This window comes from Mustela nigripes, chromosome 4 (assembly GCF_022355385.1).
Source record: "Mustela nigripes isolate SB6536 chromosome 4, MUSNIG.SB6536, whole genome shotgun sequence".
Taxonomy (NCBI): domain Eukaryota; kingdom Metazoa; phylum Chordata; class Mammalia; order Carnivora; family Mustelidae; genus Mustela; species Mustela nigripes.
The window spans coordinates 184242477-184261912 of record NC_081560.1 but is presented as its reverse complement, the minus strand read 5'-3'; the positions used below and the strand labels follow the sequence as shown (position 1 = coordinate 184261912).

General features: G+C 44.9%; 1 protein-coding gene across 1 annotated transcript in view; it reads left to right on the top strand.

The window, feature by feature from the left end:
• CPXM2 (carboxypeptidase X, M14 family member 2) overlaps positions 1 to 19436 on the top strand; it is a 136126-nt gene that overhangs the window by 35416 nt on the left and 81274 nt on the right. The window contains exon 4 of the mRNA XM_059398759.1: positions 15337 to 15476. Coding sequence (XP_059254742.1) covers positions 15337 to 15476 — 140 coding nt within the window. The remainder of the gene's footprint in view (positions 1 to 15336; positions 15477 to 19436) is intronic.

Here is a 19436-nt window from a genome sequence, read left to right as displayed (position 1 = left end):
CGGCTTGGCTGCTTCCTCGTTCCTCCCACCCCCTTCCAGCGTGCTGCTTCACTTGCAGTTTCTTTCTTTTTCTAAGTCCAGTCCTATCACTGTGGCTGTATTCCATTGTTTTAAGCAGCTCATGTTTGTTCTTAAGTGTGCCATGGTTTTTTAGGATTTTTTTTTTTAATCTTCCGATTCCATAGATTTTGAGTATTCTGGCTCGAACTCTTAATCTTCCTGTGACCTCGTTTTTCAGAGTGCCCAGACGGAGTTTTCCGGAATTGTGTTTTCCGCGTTACAGCAGACATTCTTTTCTTTGCCTTCGTTCTCTTGAGCGGCTCTAACCATCTCCCATCTCCAGGGCTTGTACACTACACAGGCTTCTTTCTCATGGGTCTGGAGGCTGGGAAGTCCGAGGTCAAGATGCTGGTGGACTGGGTGTCTGGAGAGGACCTGGCTTCCTGGTTCGTAGATGATCAGCTCCTTCACCTTCTTCTGTGTTCCCAGGTGGTGGAAGGAACTAGGGGCTCCGGAGCCCTCCTTTATAAGGGCTCTAATCCCACTCACAAAGTCTCTACCCTCATGACCTTGTCCCTTCCCTGAGACCCTGCCTCCTAAAACCATCGCCTTAGGGCTTGGTTTCAACAGACGAACTTGGAGGGAACAAGCACAGTCAGTCTGTGGCACTCTTTTTTCCTCATTTTAAGCAGAAGAGTTTGGAAGAATAAAAGCACCTTATAACTCCACTTATGACCTCTTTTTTTTAACAAGTAGAATTTTCCTGATGTTTATTTAATAATATAAGTTTAGAGAAAAAAAAAAAAAACACAACACGGTTCAGATTTCTTCATGCCGAGGGAAGATAGATCTTTCAGGAATTCCAGGAGGAGATCCAGTTCCGCAGGACGGCAAAGGCTTGTCTTCACTTGTGACTGTCCTTCCAGCCTACCTGGAATCCTCTAACACCGACCCACTTGGGAGCGCGCGCTCTCATCTGGAAACAACCGCGGGCTTCTGCTCTAGGAGCAGCCACAGGCAGAGCAGAACCGAACACCTGATGTCTCAAGGAGAACATTTCAGCGGTGAGCTCTACCGTCACTCTTGGATCATCGTTCGCCTCTAGTCGGTCTGAGGAGGTGGCTCTCCACCCAGATGGGTCATTTAATGACAGATTGTCACATGTCCTCTCCTTGCAGAATCTTCTGAAGACCCCACAAGATTTCCCATGGCTCATAAACTGAACAAAGTGGAGTCCAAGACCGTGCCACTCCCTGAGTGATCCCCCTGCCCCGCCCCGACCCATTGGTATGTTGGCTGCCTTCATTGCTGCAAATCCTTGAGCAAATTAGAGCAGCACTTGCCACTTCAGACCACTGGGTTTCGATTTCCTTCTCAAGACTCTACAGCTGTGGTTGGTGAGTAGGAGCCTGACATGGACCCGAAGGGCGTGGCTGGAACTCAGGATGTCACCTCGATTTCCTTCCTGGAGCCGGGACTACGAGATAGTCGATGCAGATCAGAGTTTTGATGAAAGAGTTGACATTTTTGAGGTCACAAGAAAAAACTTGCCACCCTATACCCACAGATGTCTCTGTGGTGCCTGCTCATGGTCCTGTGGCATTCTGTGGCCCATGTCTTGTCTCACTGGAGTTTGACCCCCGAGAGAAGTTCACAGCTGGTCCGTCTCTCAGTAGGAAATGTTTGGTTATAATGACAGCCTCTGTCCGAGCCATTTCTCAGTGCTGCTGTGAAACCAGCCGCAGCTCCTCTTGGTAGTCCTTACCCTCAAGGAATTCTCTGGAACACCTGGATTCTGATACTAAGATCCACTTCCAACGTTCAGATGATCTTCTTGTACCTGAAATGAGGCGGAAGCCTTGAAGATAGCCGATGCCTGTGGCTTCAGATGCACCCCTCCCCTGCCCTGCCCCACCCCACCCCAGGAAGGCCTGAAGTTGGTTATGGGACATTGAACCAGGTTTCATTCTGGTGTCCAAGCGGATGTGTGTGGGCTGGTCCTATTGTCTGTCTCTCTGTCACCTTTGGCCCTGAGACACCTGGTGCCCTATTTTGTCCAAATGTGAGGGCCACCTGGGGTAGCACTGTTTTCTCCGGTGTCATCCCGTGTCTACCCAACTCCTGCTTATCACTGGAGTCCTCTGCATCCAGAGTCCTCTGGCCCCACAGCCTGTCTGTCGCACCCAGTCATCCGGCTTCTCTGGGCGCTCCGCCTCCAGGCTGTTTTTGGCTCACAATGCTGCTCTAACTCTCCAGGGCCTGGTGGGGAGCTGGGAGTGTGCGAGGTGCACCAGAGGCAGAAGGAATCCTAGTAGGGGTGGCTTCCAAACTGAGGAATGTCCTGCTTTCTCTGATAAAGGGATTTTCTGCTCTGTGTGGCTTTAAGAAGCAGTCTGGGAGACAGTGTTTAGAGGCCAGGATGCTGGAATTTTGGATGTTTGGATTTTTATGGGAATAACAGGACCAAACATTCTAAATCATGAGTCTCTTGGAAAATTGAAAAGGGGAATTTACCAGAATGGTGATAACGCACGGTTCTTATTCTCCAGAAGCTTGTGTCATAAACACCCGAGTGGGAGAAGGGCAAAGAGTAGGAGAACAGGGAAACGAAAGGAAGGGGCCCTTTGGGGCTCCCTGGCCTGGGCACCATAGATTATTAAGGAACCACAGGCCTTTCTGGTTCAGATGTGGATCTTGTTACTTGCTTATGTGAATTTTCTTGACTATTTTACGAAATCTCATGAAATTGATATTTTATTTCATCTTCAATATACCCGGAGGGAAACTCTGTTTTGGAGATAAGGGAATTGAAGTCAGAGGTTAAATGGCCTGCCCCAGCCCCACAGCTAATGAGAGCCGAGCAGAGACTCCCCTTCAAGGTTTCTGGCCGCATTTTCGCCCTTGGTTATCTCCGGTACCCACGAGAAGGTTCAGTGTGTTCTCCTGCTTGTGGCCTCAGCTGGCATCATCCTGGAACTCATTGCCCTAACCACCAGCTTGAGTATCGTCTAGTACCTTCACTGTGGCAGGGCTCAGAGGGGCCCGAGGGTCGCCAGCAGTCACGGGTGGGGGCCTCATATCCATTCACCTGACAGGAGCCAACTGGGCCTCTGCAGATACTGACTCATGGGGACGGGCCCTCTGGGTGGTCTGTCCCGCCCTGCGCAGGCCGGCCTGGCTGTCTCGGGGATGTGGACGGGGTGGGGGGCAGTCGGTGTTCTGGGCCTCCTAACAGTGCTAACAGGTGGAGAAGCCTACGTGAGGAGGGGATGGTAGAGAGGGACGGAGAGAGGAGAAGAGAGAAGAGAAAGATCAGAGCAGACACTTCCATGGACCAGGGGACACGTCGACTGATTGATTTCACGAACACAAACCACCTCCAGTGGGAGCAAGAATAGAAACGGTCCTCATAGTTGAGCAAATATTTAGGGAGGACCTGCCATGAGCTGGGCCTTGTCTAGGTGCTCGGGATACTTCAGAGACCCAGCGGACACAGATCCTTGCCCTCCGAGAGCTTCTGTGCTAGTGGGGGAGGCACATGAAAGCAGGGGATGTAATAAAATAGAGCTTTTCTAGCAGCAGAAGGTGGTGAGTGTTATGGAGAGAAAACACACCAAATTCAGAGCTGGCAGTGGGGGTCAGGAGGGCAGGCTCTGGGGAGGGGATGGGGTGTCATTAAAGGCATGCATGGGTGGCTTCATTGAGGAGTCGGTACTGAGGCTGAGTTGGCTTAAAGGAGGTCATCAGGGAGTCAGGCAGCTGTGGGAGGAGACCTCCAGGCAGTGGGAATGTCTTGAGCAAAGGTCCTGTGGTGACTGCCTGTGTGGCGCTCCCCTGGAGGAGCAGGAGGCCGCTGTGGCTAGAGCAGGGTGAGCCTTGCCGGGGGCGGGGGAGCAGTAGAAGGACTTTGCCTTTGACTTTTGTTCTTAGGTCAGTCGGGGGAGCCTGGCAAGTTGCTGGGTGCAGGAATGACATGCCTTGATTTCCAGGTGAGCAGGACACACCCAGTTGCTCTGTTGACTTAGGGGATCAGTGTGGAAGCAGGGAGGCCTGTTGGGGCGTGGCTTCAGTGGTGGGAGGTGGTTGTACTTCGGCTGTTTTGAAAGCAGGATAAGGCCGGATGATGTCTGGATGAGGGGTGCGAGACATAAGAAAGGGGGTCAAGAATGCCTCTGGTGTTTTTGGCTCTCATAATGAATGGGGGAAGTGAGGCTATTAAAAAGAAAGATTACCAGGGGGGGTGGGACTAGAGCCTGGGCTAAGCGCTCAGAAGGAAGCCCCGCATATTCGTTTCCTTGGCAACTGCAAAAGCTCTGCACACTCGGCAGCTTAAAACAACAGGGATTTATTCTGTCACGATTCTGGAGGCTGGAAGGCCAACCTCCAAGTGGTAGCAGGGCTGCTCTCCCTCCAGGGCCTCTGGGAATGAGGCCAGGCTCCTTCTGTGCCTCCTCCAGCCTTGGTGGCCTGGCTTTCCCATTGCGGTCCCTGGGCTGATAGTTGAACCATCCACATCTCAATCTCCATGGTCACAGGGGGGTCCCCCCACCATCTTCCCTCTGTGTGTGTCTGTCTCTGTCCAGATTTCCCCTCCTTGTAAGGACATCCGTCATCAGATTTAGGGCCCAGCCTACTCCAGTCTGACCTCCTCTGCACTGATTTGATCTGCCTTGACCCCTTTCCCAAAGAAGGTCACACTCTGAAGATGCAGGGGTTCGGATTTGTATATATCATTTTGGAGGATGTGATCTTTTTGGAGGCACAACACTGCAGTTCTCTAACCCACTGAACCTGCCTCAGACTGTAGATCGAGGAGACTTCCCTGTGGGTGGGTACTTGGGCTAACACTTGAAGCAGGATGAGAAGCCAAGAGGTTATCAGACAAAGGATTGCTGGAGGGGGAAGAAGAATCCCAGGTCGAAGGGAATGGTATGTACAAAGGCCCTGTGGTTTTAGGGAACAAGACAAGGTGTTCTCTTTTATTAGTCATCGAGAGAATACAAAACATGCAATGAGATAAGACACATGGGCACCAGAATGGCTTTAAGGAAAAGGGACAGTATGAAGTGTAGGCAAAGAAGTGGGACAATAGACACTTGTAAACAGTGCTAAAAATGTAAAATAGCACAGGTTTGGAAATGTTTTTGGGATATCTATTTATGTTCAACTCTCTAATACCTGTTCGTCTGACTAATTCACTCTTATGCCTGAAAGAAATGCATTTGCGTGCACATGATAAGGCAGGGACAGGTAGGTCCGTGGCACCACCATTCATGACAGCCCCAAATGGTAATAAGACACATACCCATTGACATATGATGAATAAGTCACTCTGTGTGCACACGATGGACTATTACACACCAGCAAAAAAGAGTACGTTATTGCTACCTGTGAAAATATGGATTGATCTCACAGATAGAACACTGAGCAAAAGAAGCCAGTAGAAGAGAGTAGTTATGGTAAGATTCATTTACATGGAATTTAAAAACAGAAAAGCCAATCTGGAAGTCAGAGTAGAGGTTATCATTGGGGGGCAGGTGACACTGAGAGGTGGCCAAAGGGGGGCTGTGGCAAGCTGGTCGTGTTCTATGTCTTGATCTGGGTGTGGACACATGAGTGAGTATGCAGTAAAATTTATTGAACTTAGGACTTGGGCATTGTTTTGGGATATATCTTATTTTCAAGTTTTATTATTTATTTATTTTTATTTTATTTTATTTATCATTATTATTTATTATCTTATTTATTTTTAAGTTTTACTGAAACTTGAGATAAACAATCAAATCATGTATCTGTTCTCCTGCTTTACCATCATATTTCAGATATGAAAATATCCTTCTCTTCGATTCTTAATAATTTTAATTCTGGCAAAGGGATACCTCTTGGATATTGTGGGTTTGGTTCTAGGCCACCTCAATAAAGTGAATATTTCCATGAAGGGAGTCAAATGAACTTTGTGGCTTCCCAGTATATATAGGTTATGTTTACATTATACCTTAGTCTCATAAGTGGGCAGCAGCACTTAAAAGTAAGGTATATACCTGGGGCGCCTGGGTGGCTCAGTTGGTTAAGCAGCTGCCTTCAGCTCAGGTCATGATCCCAGCGTCCTGGGATTGAGTCCCACATCGGGCTCCTTGCTCAGCAGGGAGCCTGCTTCTCCCTCTGCCTCTGCCTGCCATTCTGTCTGCCTACGCTCACTCTCTCTCCCCTTCTCTCTCTGATAAATAAATAAAATCTTTAAAAAAAAAAGTAAAGTATATACCTTACTTAAAAGTATAAAGTATATACCTTACTTAAAAAATACTTTATTACTAAAAAATGCTGACTGTCATCTGAGCTTTCAGGGAGTCATAATCACTGGTCAGAGACCACTGTAACTAATGTGATAATAATGAAGTCTGAAATACTGTGAGAATTACCAAAATGTGACACAGAGACATGAAATAACCAAATGCTGTTGGAAAAATGGCACCAATAGATTTGCTTGATATATAGAATAAGCATATTGCACAAAAGTATTCTTTTTTTATGTTCAGTTAACCACTGTATAGTGCATAGTTAGTTTTTGATGTAGTGTTCAGGGATTCATTAGTTAAGTACAACACCCAGTTCTCATCACAGCACGTGCCCTCCTCAACACCCATCACCATGTTACCCCCTCCCTCCCACCTTCCTTCCCTCTGAAACCGTCAGATTGTGTCCCAGAGTCCATAGTCTCTCATGGTTCATCTCCCGCTCTGATTTCTCCCCCTTCAGTTTTCCCCCCCTTCCCCTATGGTCCTCCGTGCTATTGCTTTTTCTCCACATATGAGTGAAACCATATGATAATTGACTTTCTCTGCCTGACTTATTTCTCTCAGCATAATCCCCTCCAGTTCCATCCATGTTGATGCAAATGATAGGTATTCATCCTTTCTGAAGGCTGAGTAATATTCCATTGTATATGTGAAGCACATCGTCTTCATCCACTGGTCTGCTGAAGGGCATCTCAGCTCCTTCCACAGTTTGGCTATTGTGGACCTTGCTGCTATGGACATTGGGGTACATGTGTTCCTTCTTTTCACTATATCTGTATCTTTGGAGTAAATACCCAGTAGTGCAATTGCTTGGTTTTAGCACAAAGGTATGTTATGTAAGTTATATAGTTACTAAATTAACCACTGAAACAAAGATGCACCTTTAAAAAAGGATAAGAAATGAAAGTGATGGTCGCCAGGGTAGCTCAGTGTGTTAAGCCACTGCCTTCAGCTCAGGTCATGATCCCAGGGTCCTGGGATCAAGTCCCTCATCGGGCTCTCTGCTCAGCAAGGAGCCTGCTTCTCCTTCTCCCTCTGCCTCTCTCCCTGCTCTCTCTCTCAAATAAGTAAAATCTTAAAATAAATAAATAAATAAATAAATGAAACGGATAAACATGGGGGAAAAAAAGAGAGGCAAACCAGGAAATAAACCCTTAACTAGAAAGAACAAATTGAGGGTTTCTGGAGGGGAAGTGGGCGAGGGGGTGGATGAAATGGGCAACGGGGATTAAGGAGGGCACTTGGGATGAGCACGGTGGGGGGAGGGGTGGGGGGACCTAGGGAAGTATTGAATCACCAAATTCTACATCTGCTACTAATACCACACTGTATGTTAACTAACTGGAATTTAAATAAAAACTTGAAGCGACAACCACAGAACAACCAAAAACAAACAATCCCCCAAAAAAGTACATAGAGAAAGAGTAAAAAGCTCTTATAGTTCCAATAAAAAATAATTATTTCAGAGGAGGGGTGGCCTGAAAGCCAAGAAAACAGCTCAGTAGTCAAACATGAAGCACCAACAAAAGAAACAGGAAAAATACAATATCTGAGAAAAGCTGATGACTCATGACCACAAAGAACATTTGTCAATAGGCTAAGCTGACCACTCAGTTGTTAGTGGAAGAAAAGTTAGGTTGTATCATAGAGGGAATTCAACCACAGGTCTCAGTGATACAAACCTGAAACAAAGTGAGTTTTTTTTTTTTTTTTTTAAACAAGTGGCTTATAGTATATGAGCCACTTACATATAGAATTTACTTTAAATGTTTACTTTTTACTTTTAATGTTTACTTTAAAATATTTTAAATTTCAAGCTCTAGGTATTTATTGTTTTTCTTGACCAGCATAAGGAACTATTTAAGACTTTGATTTTGGGGTTTAGCAATCTCTTCAAAAACAATGAATATTTTTTTTCAACCAGCAATCCTGATGACTGAGGTCTGAAGTAGGGCACGATACTCTGCTGATTTGCAGAAGGATCAGATTTGTCCCTGGGAGGTTCTATGGGTTTATCAAAGGACTATCACAGAGGTTCCTGAAGGAGATATTCTGGCCAGATGATGGCCCTTACTTATATGGGAGATTAACTCTGCTAATCATATGTCACATCTAACATTTTTAGGTACCCCCCCCCCCCCATGGAGGTACCTTGTTAGTAACATGTAAGATTTCAGCCAATGCTTCTAAGATTTTCTCCAAGAGGTTTTAAAATAACTGCCACATTATTCTGTTTTTGTCCAGATAGTCCTGGGCTCTGTCTGCACAGTGGCAGCTGTAAGTCAATTATCCTGGAATTGCTAAATAGTTATATTCAGTTGAATATAACTTTTTAATTCATTCCAGATGCTTCTGTACAGAGGCAGCCCATGATTATGAATTACAGTGCAGATCAGTGATTTTACAACAGCATAGTAATTTTGAGATTCATTGTTTCCTATAGATGCCTAAGGCAGAGCACTTTTCATGATGCCTAGCATGTAGCAGGAGCTCTGTAGACACCTGGAAAATGGAAGAGTAAACAAACCAGACTTTATGCCACTTGCCCTCTATTCCCTTCACTTTTTAAAATTAAAATATGTATTTATCAGTTTTGTAAGCAAGTCATTTGAGAAATCAGAGTGTTAAAGGATGATTTAAAAAAAAAAAAAAAAAAGAAACAAGAGAGGGGCACCTGGGTGGCTCAGTCATTGGGCGTCTGCTTTCTCCTTGGGTCGTGATCCCAGCCCTGCACTGGGCTCCCTGCTCAGAGGGAAGCCGCTTTTCTTTCTCCCACTCCCACTTCCCTGTGTGTGCTCCCTCTCTCACAGTCTCTCCTTATCAAATAAATAAATAAAATCTTTAAAACAAACAAACAAACAAAAAAAAACAAAAAACCAAGAGAATGGTGGTTACCAGGGACTGGGGTGGGCAAGGTGGGGAGCTATGAGACAAAGGGGACTGACTTTCAATTATAAGGGGAGCAAGGTCAGAGGATCTAATGCACAACAGGGTGACTGTGGTTAATAGTATGGTACCGTACACTCGAAAGTTGCTGAGAGCCCATCTTAGGCAGTCTCAGCACATGAAGAGTTAACGCGGAGGTGATGGATGTGTTAATTACCCATCTTGGTAATCATTCCACAATGTATATGTACACTGTACACTTTAAGTAGAGCAAATATTTATGCCTGATATAGTCATGTAATTTATTAAATATGTAATTATATTTGTCAGTTATTCCTCAATAAAATTGGAAAAAACAAAAAACAAAGATGCCTTGCCAGTTCTCTCTCACACCCACCCACCCCCTGAAGCCATCACATGCTGTGAACGAGGCAACTGCTCCAAACTCCTTTTAATTCTTCCTTGGGAATTTAAGTCTGTCTTTCTTTCTTTCTTTCTTTCTTTCTTTCTTTCTTTTTATTTTTCTTTTTTTTTAGTGGTAGGTGGGCATAGGGGCAGAGGCAGAGGGAGAGGGAGAATCTCAAGTAGTCTCCATGCCCAGTGTAGAGCCTATTGCAGGGTTCAGTCTCATGACCCATACATAGATCATGACCTGAGTTGGAACCAAGAGTTGGATGCTTAACCGACTGAGCCACCCAGGTGCCCCAAATATTTATTTATAAATAATATGCACATATTGATAAGTATTGGTTTGTACATTTATGACTTTTTATTCAGAATTCATATTATAGAGGATGAAAATTTCAGCTCATTTTTATGATCTCTTCACCTTAACCTCTTTAATCCTTCCAGTAAAATTGTATCTCAAATTTTGGTAAATCTACATTAAAGGTTTTCATTAGTAGGACTGTGTCAATAGTGCTTGATACTTGAGCCAAGAAATAGTGTGCAGTTTGAGCCAAGGGAGACACACTCTGTATCCTTTCTTGACAACTTCTTGTTTTCCTAGAGCTGTTTGTATTTTTAAAAAACATTTCCCATACCCTGTAATAGGTCTGTGTCTCTAAAATAGCCTTTAATAACAATTTTCTACAAGGTCAAAGCTGCTCAGTGTTGTTTCACCATTGTTTTTTATGTTTCTGTAAGACATTCCTTCAGAAGCCCTTGACCTGCTATGTTGTGAATGGCTTGCTTTCTGGGTTTTATACAGTTGCTCTCTTGGGACTATCTCCTCCCTCATTCTGGAAATTCTTTCCTATATGGGCACCCTTGATTTCTGGATCTCATCTCTCCTTTTTGGTGTTCTGCCTCATTTTGGTGGAGTGCGTTCATTTTACAGCTTTATGGAATTGGTGCATGAGAAACTTTTTGAGGATCTGTGAATCCGAAATGTCTTCATTTTACCATCGCAATGGACAGTTTGGCCAAGTGTAAAACTCATGGGTTGAAAAGTCTTTTCCTTCAGAATTTTGAAGTCATTATGCCTCCAATCTTTGAGCTTCCGATGTTGTTACCAAGAATTTTGATACCGTGCTGATTCCTTTGGCTTGGATTTAAATATTTGCTTTATTTTTTGTTCTCTCTTTGGAAGCTTCTACCATCTTCTCTTTATGTGTGATGTTTTGAAGTTTTATAAAGATATGTCTGGGTGTGGGTCTTATTCATCATAGTGGATTCTTAGCATTTGGGAGACTTCGACCTTACAGATCTGGGACATTATTCGCTTGTAGTTGGTTTTTTTTTTTTTTTTTGTAATTTCCTCCTCCACTCTTCTTATTTTTCTTTGATTGCCCATTGTTTCTGGGGTTTTCACATTGCAAGAGCTCCTTTTTCCTTTCTAAGAATATCCTTCTTTTGTTTTATGCCAACAAGAGCTTCTTTGTCAAGGAATAGTCATTATAATTTCTTTGAGATTTTCTTCTGTTCCCCATTACATTTTCAGTTTATTTAATTTCTGTTTGTTGGAAGCCTGGCTGCCTTGTGTCCTGGAGCTGGAAGGAGGAGGGGGGCCAGGGTGTCTTACTTTTCAATTTGCCGCTACCCACTGACCAAGTTCCCTGTTTGTAGCTATCATATCACACCTTCTTCCTGAGTCTGGAGCCCCCAAATCCAGAGCCTCTAGGATTGCTTGTTGTTGCTGTTGTTGTTTGTTTGTTTGCTTTTTTAAGAGAAGAATTTCAGGTCTTCTGTGGGGTGGGGAGATCTGTAGAAAGAGCTCTGTGGGAATCCGTTTTTTTTAATACATGTTTTGAATCAGTTACCTGTTTTGAGCCCTGCCTCGCCTTTCCAGCTACCTAGGAGTCTAGTTTCTGAGCTTTTTAAATGAAAGCCCTGGGTGGCTTGCTTCTCCTCTTGCTGAGTCATTCGGGACTCCTCCATCTGATTTCTGTCTTCATATATTGTAATTTGGAGATTATAAATGTTTTCTAGTTTTGTTGGAGACCAAGGTTGTATTTCTTTATCTTGTTTTCTTTGGAGGGAATTTTTGAGAAAAGTGCACAGAAATCAACATTTACTCTATCATCTTGAAACAGACAAATCCCATTTGTTTTTTGTTTTGTTTTAGAGAGAGAGAGATTGGGGGAGGGTCAGAAGGAGAGGAAGAGAGAATCTTAAGCAGGCTTTATACTCAGCACAGAGCCTGACTGGGGCTCGATCTCACCACCCCAAGATCTCAAACTGAGCCAAAATCAAGAGTCATCACTTAACTGACTGAGCCACCCAGGCAGCTCAGAAAAATCCCATTTGATCTTAAAAGGATAGTATCAGATTTTCTGTTTGTTTTGGATATAATGATTTCCACATTTATCTTAAGCAAAATTTAGTCTGTTAGATGCATTGTTGTTGTTGTTTTTAAGGTAAAGAAATGATGAATATGACTTAATTGCCTAGAGAGAATTACATTAATTCTTAATTTATTGAGCCCCATAGTACAAAGTATCATTCCACGTTAGTAGTGTTTTCAAGACTAATTTGTACTCTAAGGAATCTCACTTTTTATTACAACAACTTCTGATAGAAATTTCTCCAAAATTTATGAAGTCTTTCCTGCATTTTCGAACAGAACAGGATGAGTGTACCCTTCTCTTGGTCTCTCAGACGTCGTACTGACGTCACGGATTGCGCTGTGCTAAAATTTGGTGGCACCTCGGGGACTGGCCCCTCCTCTCTCACTGAATCCTTCCAGGCGCTTGCTTTATACATTCATAATTGATTTTGCAGAGGTGGCTGTCACTTCCCTGTGAGTCAGCTTTGGAAAGGGCCTTCCAATCCCCTGACACCTTACTGCATTTAATTGAATGTCTGGTGTGCTCGGGAAGAGCTGAGATTGGCAGCAGAAGCAAAATACCCAGGCTGGCAAAACCAGAAGCCCAAAATTTAATTCCAAGTCTGAGTCAAGTAGACTGTGGTCGAATAGCAGGGGGGTACCTCCTCCACATTCTGTGATTCTCTCGGGGTGAAAATCCCAGGCTCTGTGGCATCTCTGTTCTTTTCTGCTTAGCATGCGACCAGATAATCTCAATCTTGGCACAGCTGACATGTTGGATGAGGCACATCTTCTTTTTAAAAATTTTTTTAAAAAGCTTTTATTGATTTAAGAGAGAGAAAGAGCGAGAGTGCCTACGTGGAGGGGAGGGACAGAAGGAGAGGGAAAAGCAGGCTCCGTGCTGAGCAAGAAGCCCGATGAGGGGCTCAATCCTAAGATCCCGGAATCATTACCTGAGCCAAAGGCTGACGCCTAACTGACTGAGCCACCCAGGTGCCCCGAGGCACTTCTTTCTGATACGGTGGTATTGTCCTGTGTGTTGCAGCACGGTTAGCAGCATCACTGGTCTCTGTCCATCCCTTGTCAGTGGCACGCGCATCTTCCAGTTGGGACAGCCAAAAATGTCTGCAGTCACCACCACCCGCCTTCTCGGGGGGCAACATGGGTTCCTGTTGAGAGCTTTAGGCTGGGAATCTCCTCTTTCTTCAGACTTTGTAACTCTGTTCTGGATATTTGAAGTTGTAGAAAATGTGGCAGCAAATGCCCGGAATAGTATTGGAGTTCCTTGAAATTTTGTAGAATGTGGGATAATTCATAAAGCACCATATTTTCATAATGTGCCAGATAGTCATTGTTTTAAATATACTGATAACTAACATTTATCCAGCACTCAGTTTGGTTTTGAGCCCACACAGTGTGCCAGGGCCTATTGTAAGCACTGTCAATACCCTAAGGGAGAAAAGAGCATTGCTGCCATTTTGGAAGAAGGGGAAACTGAGGCACAGAGCGTTTAGGCAAATTGCCTGACTTTATACAGGGTGGAAGTGGCAGGACTGGGATTCACACCGAAGCAGGAGGACTTCAGAGCACACGCTTTTAACCAGCACTTTATGCGGTGGTTGGTTTAAAGGTTCCGAGACCAAAACGCGAGCAGCATGTGTGGACTTTCGCCCGTCTGTCCATTCTGAGCACCAAGAGGGCGGGACTGAACACATTTTCCATCTTCCCATTCCTCTTACCCGGGCCAGTATCTGGAGAGATCGTAGCGGCACGGTGAAGGTTAGCTTTCATAAATGAAGTAAACGCCAGTCTCACGGCTGTTGATGTGTAAAGAGGAGCCCTTTTCAGACTAAGGGTTCCGGTTCCTCGGAAGAAGCTAGATGGCCATATTGTAAGCATTGCTGTGCGCTACAGGTCTCTGCCATTGGGAGGAGGCCTGCTGTGGGTGAGGACGTGTGGGGATGGTGCCAGTAAAGTCTCCAGCCCAGGGAAGTGGTCTTCTTATTGGCTGGGCAGCTTGGGGACATGAGAGGTAGCATGTCAGAGTCACCCTCATGAACAAAACCCACCAAAGCACAGGTGAGGACTGGTAAGATACACTTGTATGATTTAGTCTTTCTTTGATGGTTCTAGAAGGCAGAGCCTGGTAGCACTCTCGGGTTCTGATCACCGAGGTGATCGTGGGATGCCATGAGACCCCACGGTGCTGGTTACTTGAGTGCTCAAGTTTCTGGAGAATGTTGACCATTGGATGTTGCTAGTCACCTTCACTTGAGATAGTAGTGCTTTCAGAAGACCAACATATGTGAGTGTTCTGACATCTGCCCTCTTTCCAGATTGTTCCAGGAGGGGGTGGGAGTCACATACTGTGGTTTGGTCCTGATACAAGGCTGATGTCAGCTGGCACAGAGATGGTAGAGCACCACTCCTGGAACCCTTGACCACGTTGTTTGTCTGCTGTAGTGGACTGTGAATTTCACATCGCTGTTGCCCATTGGAAGTAAGGCTGCCCCAGAATTGGAGCTGAAAGCTGCTCAGAGGGAGAAAAGATGAGCTGGCCTGTCTTTCAAATATCACTTAGACTTTTTCTCTGAAAAAGTGAAATAGCTGTGGGAATAGCTATTCATGCAGAAAGGGTCTTAGTAAATTAGGAAGCTTCACTTAATTCAAATATTCTCCCCCCCTTTTTTTTCCTTTCCTTCCTTCCTTCCTTCAAATGGTGATAATATAGGGAAAATTCTAGAATAGAAACATCATAGACCTTGTAAAGTCAGATCAAAAGACTCTTTGGTAGCAATAGTAGCCCAGACTCAACACATCAAGTGACTTATGTGGCAGTAAGTAAATATTCACTAGATAGACTTACCCTTTAACACCCAGCTCAGAGCTCCTCTAGGCCGGTCTCCTCCCCAGCCAAGTTAGCCCCTACCCTTAAATGCTCCTCCAGCAATTTGCTCTGGTTCCCAAAATAACACAGGCCGCATTGTGTCTCGAATTCATCTGTTTTCGTGTCTTTCTTCCTGCCTGGATGGTGAGGTTCTGGAAGGGAACGATTCACCTTTGTATCCCCAGCACCTGGCGTGTGTAGGCTGGTACGTAGGAGACGGTCTGTGCCTTCTGGATGCATGAGTAATAGGGGAGCTCATTAAATTTCATCTTCCGCACTGGGCAAGAAGAGGACATATCATATTGAAACATTTCCAACTTGTTAATAACAAGCCACTCCGTTTTATAATTTAGGATAAGGAGTGTTCAGGGCACACTGATTGTTTTTCCTTGTCCCCTGCTCATTTTCTTCTACCGACCCCCTCCCCCAAAGCCTGCAAGTGTCATGAAAGTATTCATTGATTCTGGATCTTCCTGAAGAACATCTCTCTTTCTTTCCAGGCAGGTATTAATGAAAATGATTTCTATGATGGGGCATGGTGTGCAGGAAGGAAGGACCTCCGTCAGTGGATTGAAGTGGACGCGAGACGTCTGACCAAATTCACGGGTGTCATCACTCAAGGAAGGAACTCACTTTGGCTGTAAGTGCGGGTGGACCTGTGCTTTTCTAGCCTCCATGCGTTGGGTCTCATGTTCTAGGGTTTGAACAGAGACAGGAAAGATACAGAAAAGTTCTGGTGAGAAGCAGTAGAAGGAAGAAAATCGGGATGTGGACAGGATGCGGAGCTTGCTGTAGACACAAGCATCTCTTGAAAGGATGTTTTCCCCTGTACGAGAGTAGAGAGAAGCATCCACCTGGCAGGTTGGACTGGGTAGATACAGGTGTTGTTAAAACAATGCAGTTTAGGCAGGTGGCTGCCATCTTGGATCTGTGGTGCATTACTGGTACCCCGACTGGTAGACTGAACATAGCCCGAGGTGGGAACTCCAGACAAGCCTGGAGGAGACGGTATGATCCTTTAGAATCTGAGGACTGGAAGCCTAGAGACATTCTCCAATAAAGGATTTCTAGGGAAGTAGCAGAAGGGTGAGCCAGTGTGAGGCCCGAGAACAAGATGAAGCCCATTTCTCAGAACTGACCTTGGGCCCAGGGTCAATAACCAGAGGACCCAATAGTAATCCTAAGAACTGTAGGCTGCCCATCCTGTGGTAGATGCATACAAGAGGATATTATTCAGCCTTCGAAGGGGGGGGCATTGTGACACCTGCTATAGCATGGATGAGCCTTGAGGACATTATGCTAAGTGGAATAAACAGTCACAAAGGAACAAACACTGTGTGGTCCCACTTACGTGAGAGGCCTGGGGGAGGGGAGCAGGGGGGTATTTGTTGAATGGGTGCTGAGTTTCAGTTTGAGGTGATGGAAAGTTCTGGAGGGAGATGGAGGTGATGGTTGCACAAAGGTGTGAATGCACTGAATGCCTCTAAATTATACAGTTAAAAATGGCCAGAACAATACATTTTATGTTGCACATCTTTACTACACTAATGACAAATTATCTGTGCTAAAACAATACGCCCAAAAAAACCCCCATCCAGTCTCCCCACCTTAACCCAGGGCTGGTTGTGGAGACGGAAGCCGGGCTGCATCTGTGGGGTCTCCCTGGGACTCTGGCTTTGTGGACAGCAGGCCTGCAGAGACAGGGTGCTCGGCAAGGCCTAGAAGGGCCCACAGGACCTTGGGTGCTTTCTGAACTTCAGCAAGAATTTTCCAGTTCCTCTAACATCTGATGACAACTGAGAAGCCAAGGGCACAAGTGCCTCCCACGCTGACATCAGGAAACTGGCCCAGTTAGCTAAGACCCCTCCTGCCCTGCCCGCCTCCCCTTCCTGTCTGTGCCACACTCTCGAATGTCATTTCAGTATTTGCTCATTACCTCTTGGCAGTCACGCAAAATCTGTCTGTAATTTGTTGATTTGATTAATTTTTAATTCTTGGAAAGGTCAACATTAATAAATAAACCAGGATAAAGGAGGGGAAACTGACATCTGTGCTCACATTTAACTGCCTGTCATTGTCACTATACAGGGGACTTTCTTCCATCATGACAATTGTCAGGCAATGACTCATCCCCTATTTTCCTCTGAGCTTTTTTATCATAAAGACAATATTATAACTTCTTGCAACAGTTAAAAACATTACCCAGGATTCCACTGTCCTTAGGCAAACGTAGTTTTTTGGGGGGACGTATTTGTAATCCTGTTCATAGGCAATCATGTTATTTTAACTTCAGAACATATCAAAGCATTTTCCATGCAGTTGCTGAGACTTCCTAACGATCGTTTTTAATAGCCTGTGATTGACTCAGCCGTGGCTCTGCTACCTTCTCGGTTTTCTCCTATCACATGTCATTTTGTAAGGAAGCATTTTCACACTTTTTTCTTCCTTTGAATTATGTCCTTCAAATACATTTCTGGAGCTGGGATGATTTGTGCGTTTTGACAACATTTGGTTATGCATTTATGCTGTTGTGTGTAGCGCTTTTTTTTGTCACTTTGCTTTTCAGCAGCCTGTGTATTGCTCGTCATGATGATGTTTGCTCCGCTGTGTGCATTGGGCTCTAATCAGCTTATTCCCATGACAATGGTTTTCACTGTTTAGGTTCTGAAAGGCAAGAATTTGGGGGAAGAAAATGTTGACTTGCTCAAGGGGAAGGGAAACTTGGACAGAAAGCCTGATCTGAGATTATCCATAGGGAGGAATGGAGGGATTTTACCTTACTGCTTGGATATTAATGCGTCTAACCACAGTCATTAGAGAGCCAGTGGTCAAGTTATTATTGGATTAGAAAGACCTGGCAGGGTAGGAATAACACTCACATTCCATTTCATCTAGAACACAAGAGCATTTTAGGTGAATAAGAAATTGCAGCAAAACAGTATCTTTCTTTGAAAGATCTTAGAAGGCAAGGGACAGAATTGCTTTTAAGAGTCAGGTTGATTTTTTTTTTTTTCTAAATGTATTTCAAGTCAAATTCTCCTTGGAGGACAATGGAAAGAAATTCAATGAGTTTCAGTTTGTCTTACCTCCTGGAATAGGACTGTCTCCACCAAAGACTGAAGAGGGAATAGGACAAGGATTTTGGTATCCGAACCTTTTTTTTCCCAGAGGCATGAATAGTGCTAGAAGAGTTGGGATCTGTAACAATCAAATACGAATAGAAGGCAGCGGGTGTCTCTCTTTCCCTCTCCCCATGACCTTGGTCCCCATGCTGTTCCCAGGACAGACGTCTATGGTACCGTTTTTAATATTCCTTTTTACTGGCTTCTGTATTTTCTCCCTGCTGGTCTGGGAGTTCCTTTATGATCGACGTAATGCCTGGTTGCCATGCCCTGTACCAGGCATCTATTAGGACCCTCAAGTAATGATTTTTTAATGAACGAATATTGTTAGGAAGTAACAAATTGACAAAGGTTCGTTCACACAGAATGGTAATGAGCTCATTAATCTGTGAGTGTCAGTGACTGAGCGCAAGCTTGCACTGGGAGTCGGGGAGGAGAGGGGCCGTGGCAGATTGAGGAGTGACGGTTGCTGGTAATGAATGGCACAGACCACAGAGTGCCTTTGGAGTCATATCATGGCTCTTGGCTCTTGCTGGTTATGAGAGTTCCCTTCTTGGAACCTCAGTTTGCTGCCTGAAATAAGAGAACTGTTCTCTACGGGGTCAAGATGTGGTATAAGTCAAATGTTATAATGTTTTAAAATTACTCAGCACAAAGTAAGTGCTCAGTAAATGTTAGTTTCTTCCTTCTGCCCCTCTTTGGATTTATTTAAAACAATGGCTTGGAAGCTTTATATTTAGCCACAGTAACCTTTGGAGGATAAAGGGAGGTGAGTCTGTGCGACTCTAGGGGGCGGAGGGGAGCTTTGCCTGCCTGGCCCTCCGTTCCCCCTCAGCCGAACAGCTTTGGAGGGTGCCTTTGTCCAGGTGGCTCTGGAGACAAGCACACTGGACAGCCTGCAGGCCCTCCGTGCAGGTTACAACCGTCTAGCTCCTCCAAAGTCCTGTGGCTGCTTTCTGAATCCTGCTGGTTAAATGGAAAAATGTGGCATTCAAACCAAGACAAGCAAAGGCAGGGCAGGAATTAGAGCTTGATTTTTCTAGGGAAACAGGCAGAACCTACCCTCATGTCAGAGGGTTGCATTTTGGCTGGGAATGCTCTAGGAACAGAAGGCAAGGGGGTGCCGGCCTTTTGAGGTCAGGGCCAGATGGATATTGCTGTTTAGAAAGGTTTCTGTCTGGGTGTTAGCATTTGGGAACACTTTGGAGTTACAGTGCATGTATATTTAAGGATGTTATTACTACTTTCCATCTCGGGACTTTCACAGCTGGTATTTTTAAGTGAACGTCCATAATCTTACTTGTTTCTGACCTTCTCTCTGTGTGTTTCTGGGTTTATTCACCTGTCACTGAGCCCTCTGTACTAAGCACCAGCGATCCGAGGTGAGCAAGGAGGGGCCTGCCTGCAGGAAGCTTTCAGTCTGGTGGAAGCATCCAGTATGCTAACAGATGCACCTATATTCGCAAAGTGCCTGTCAG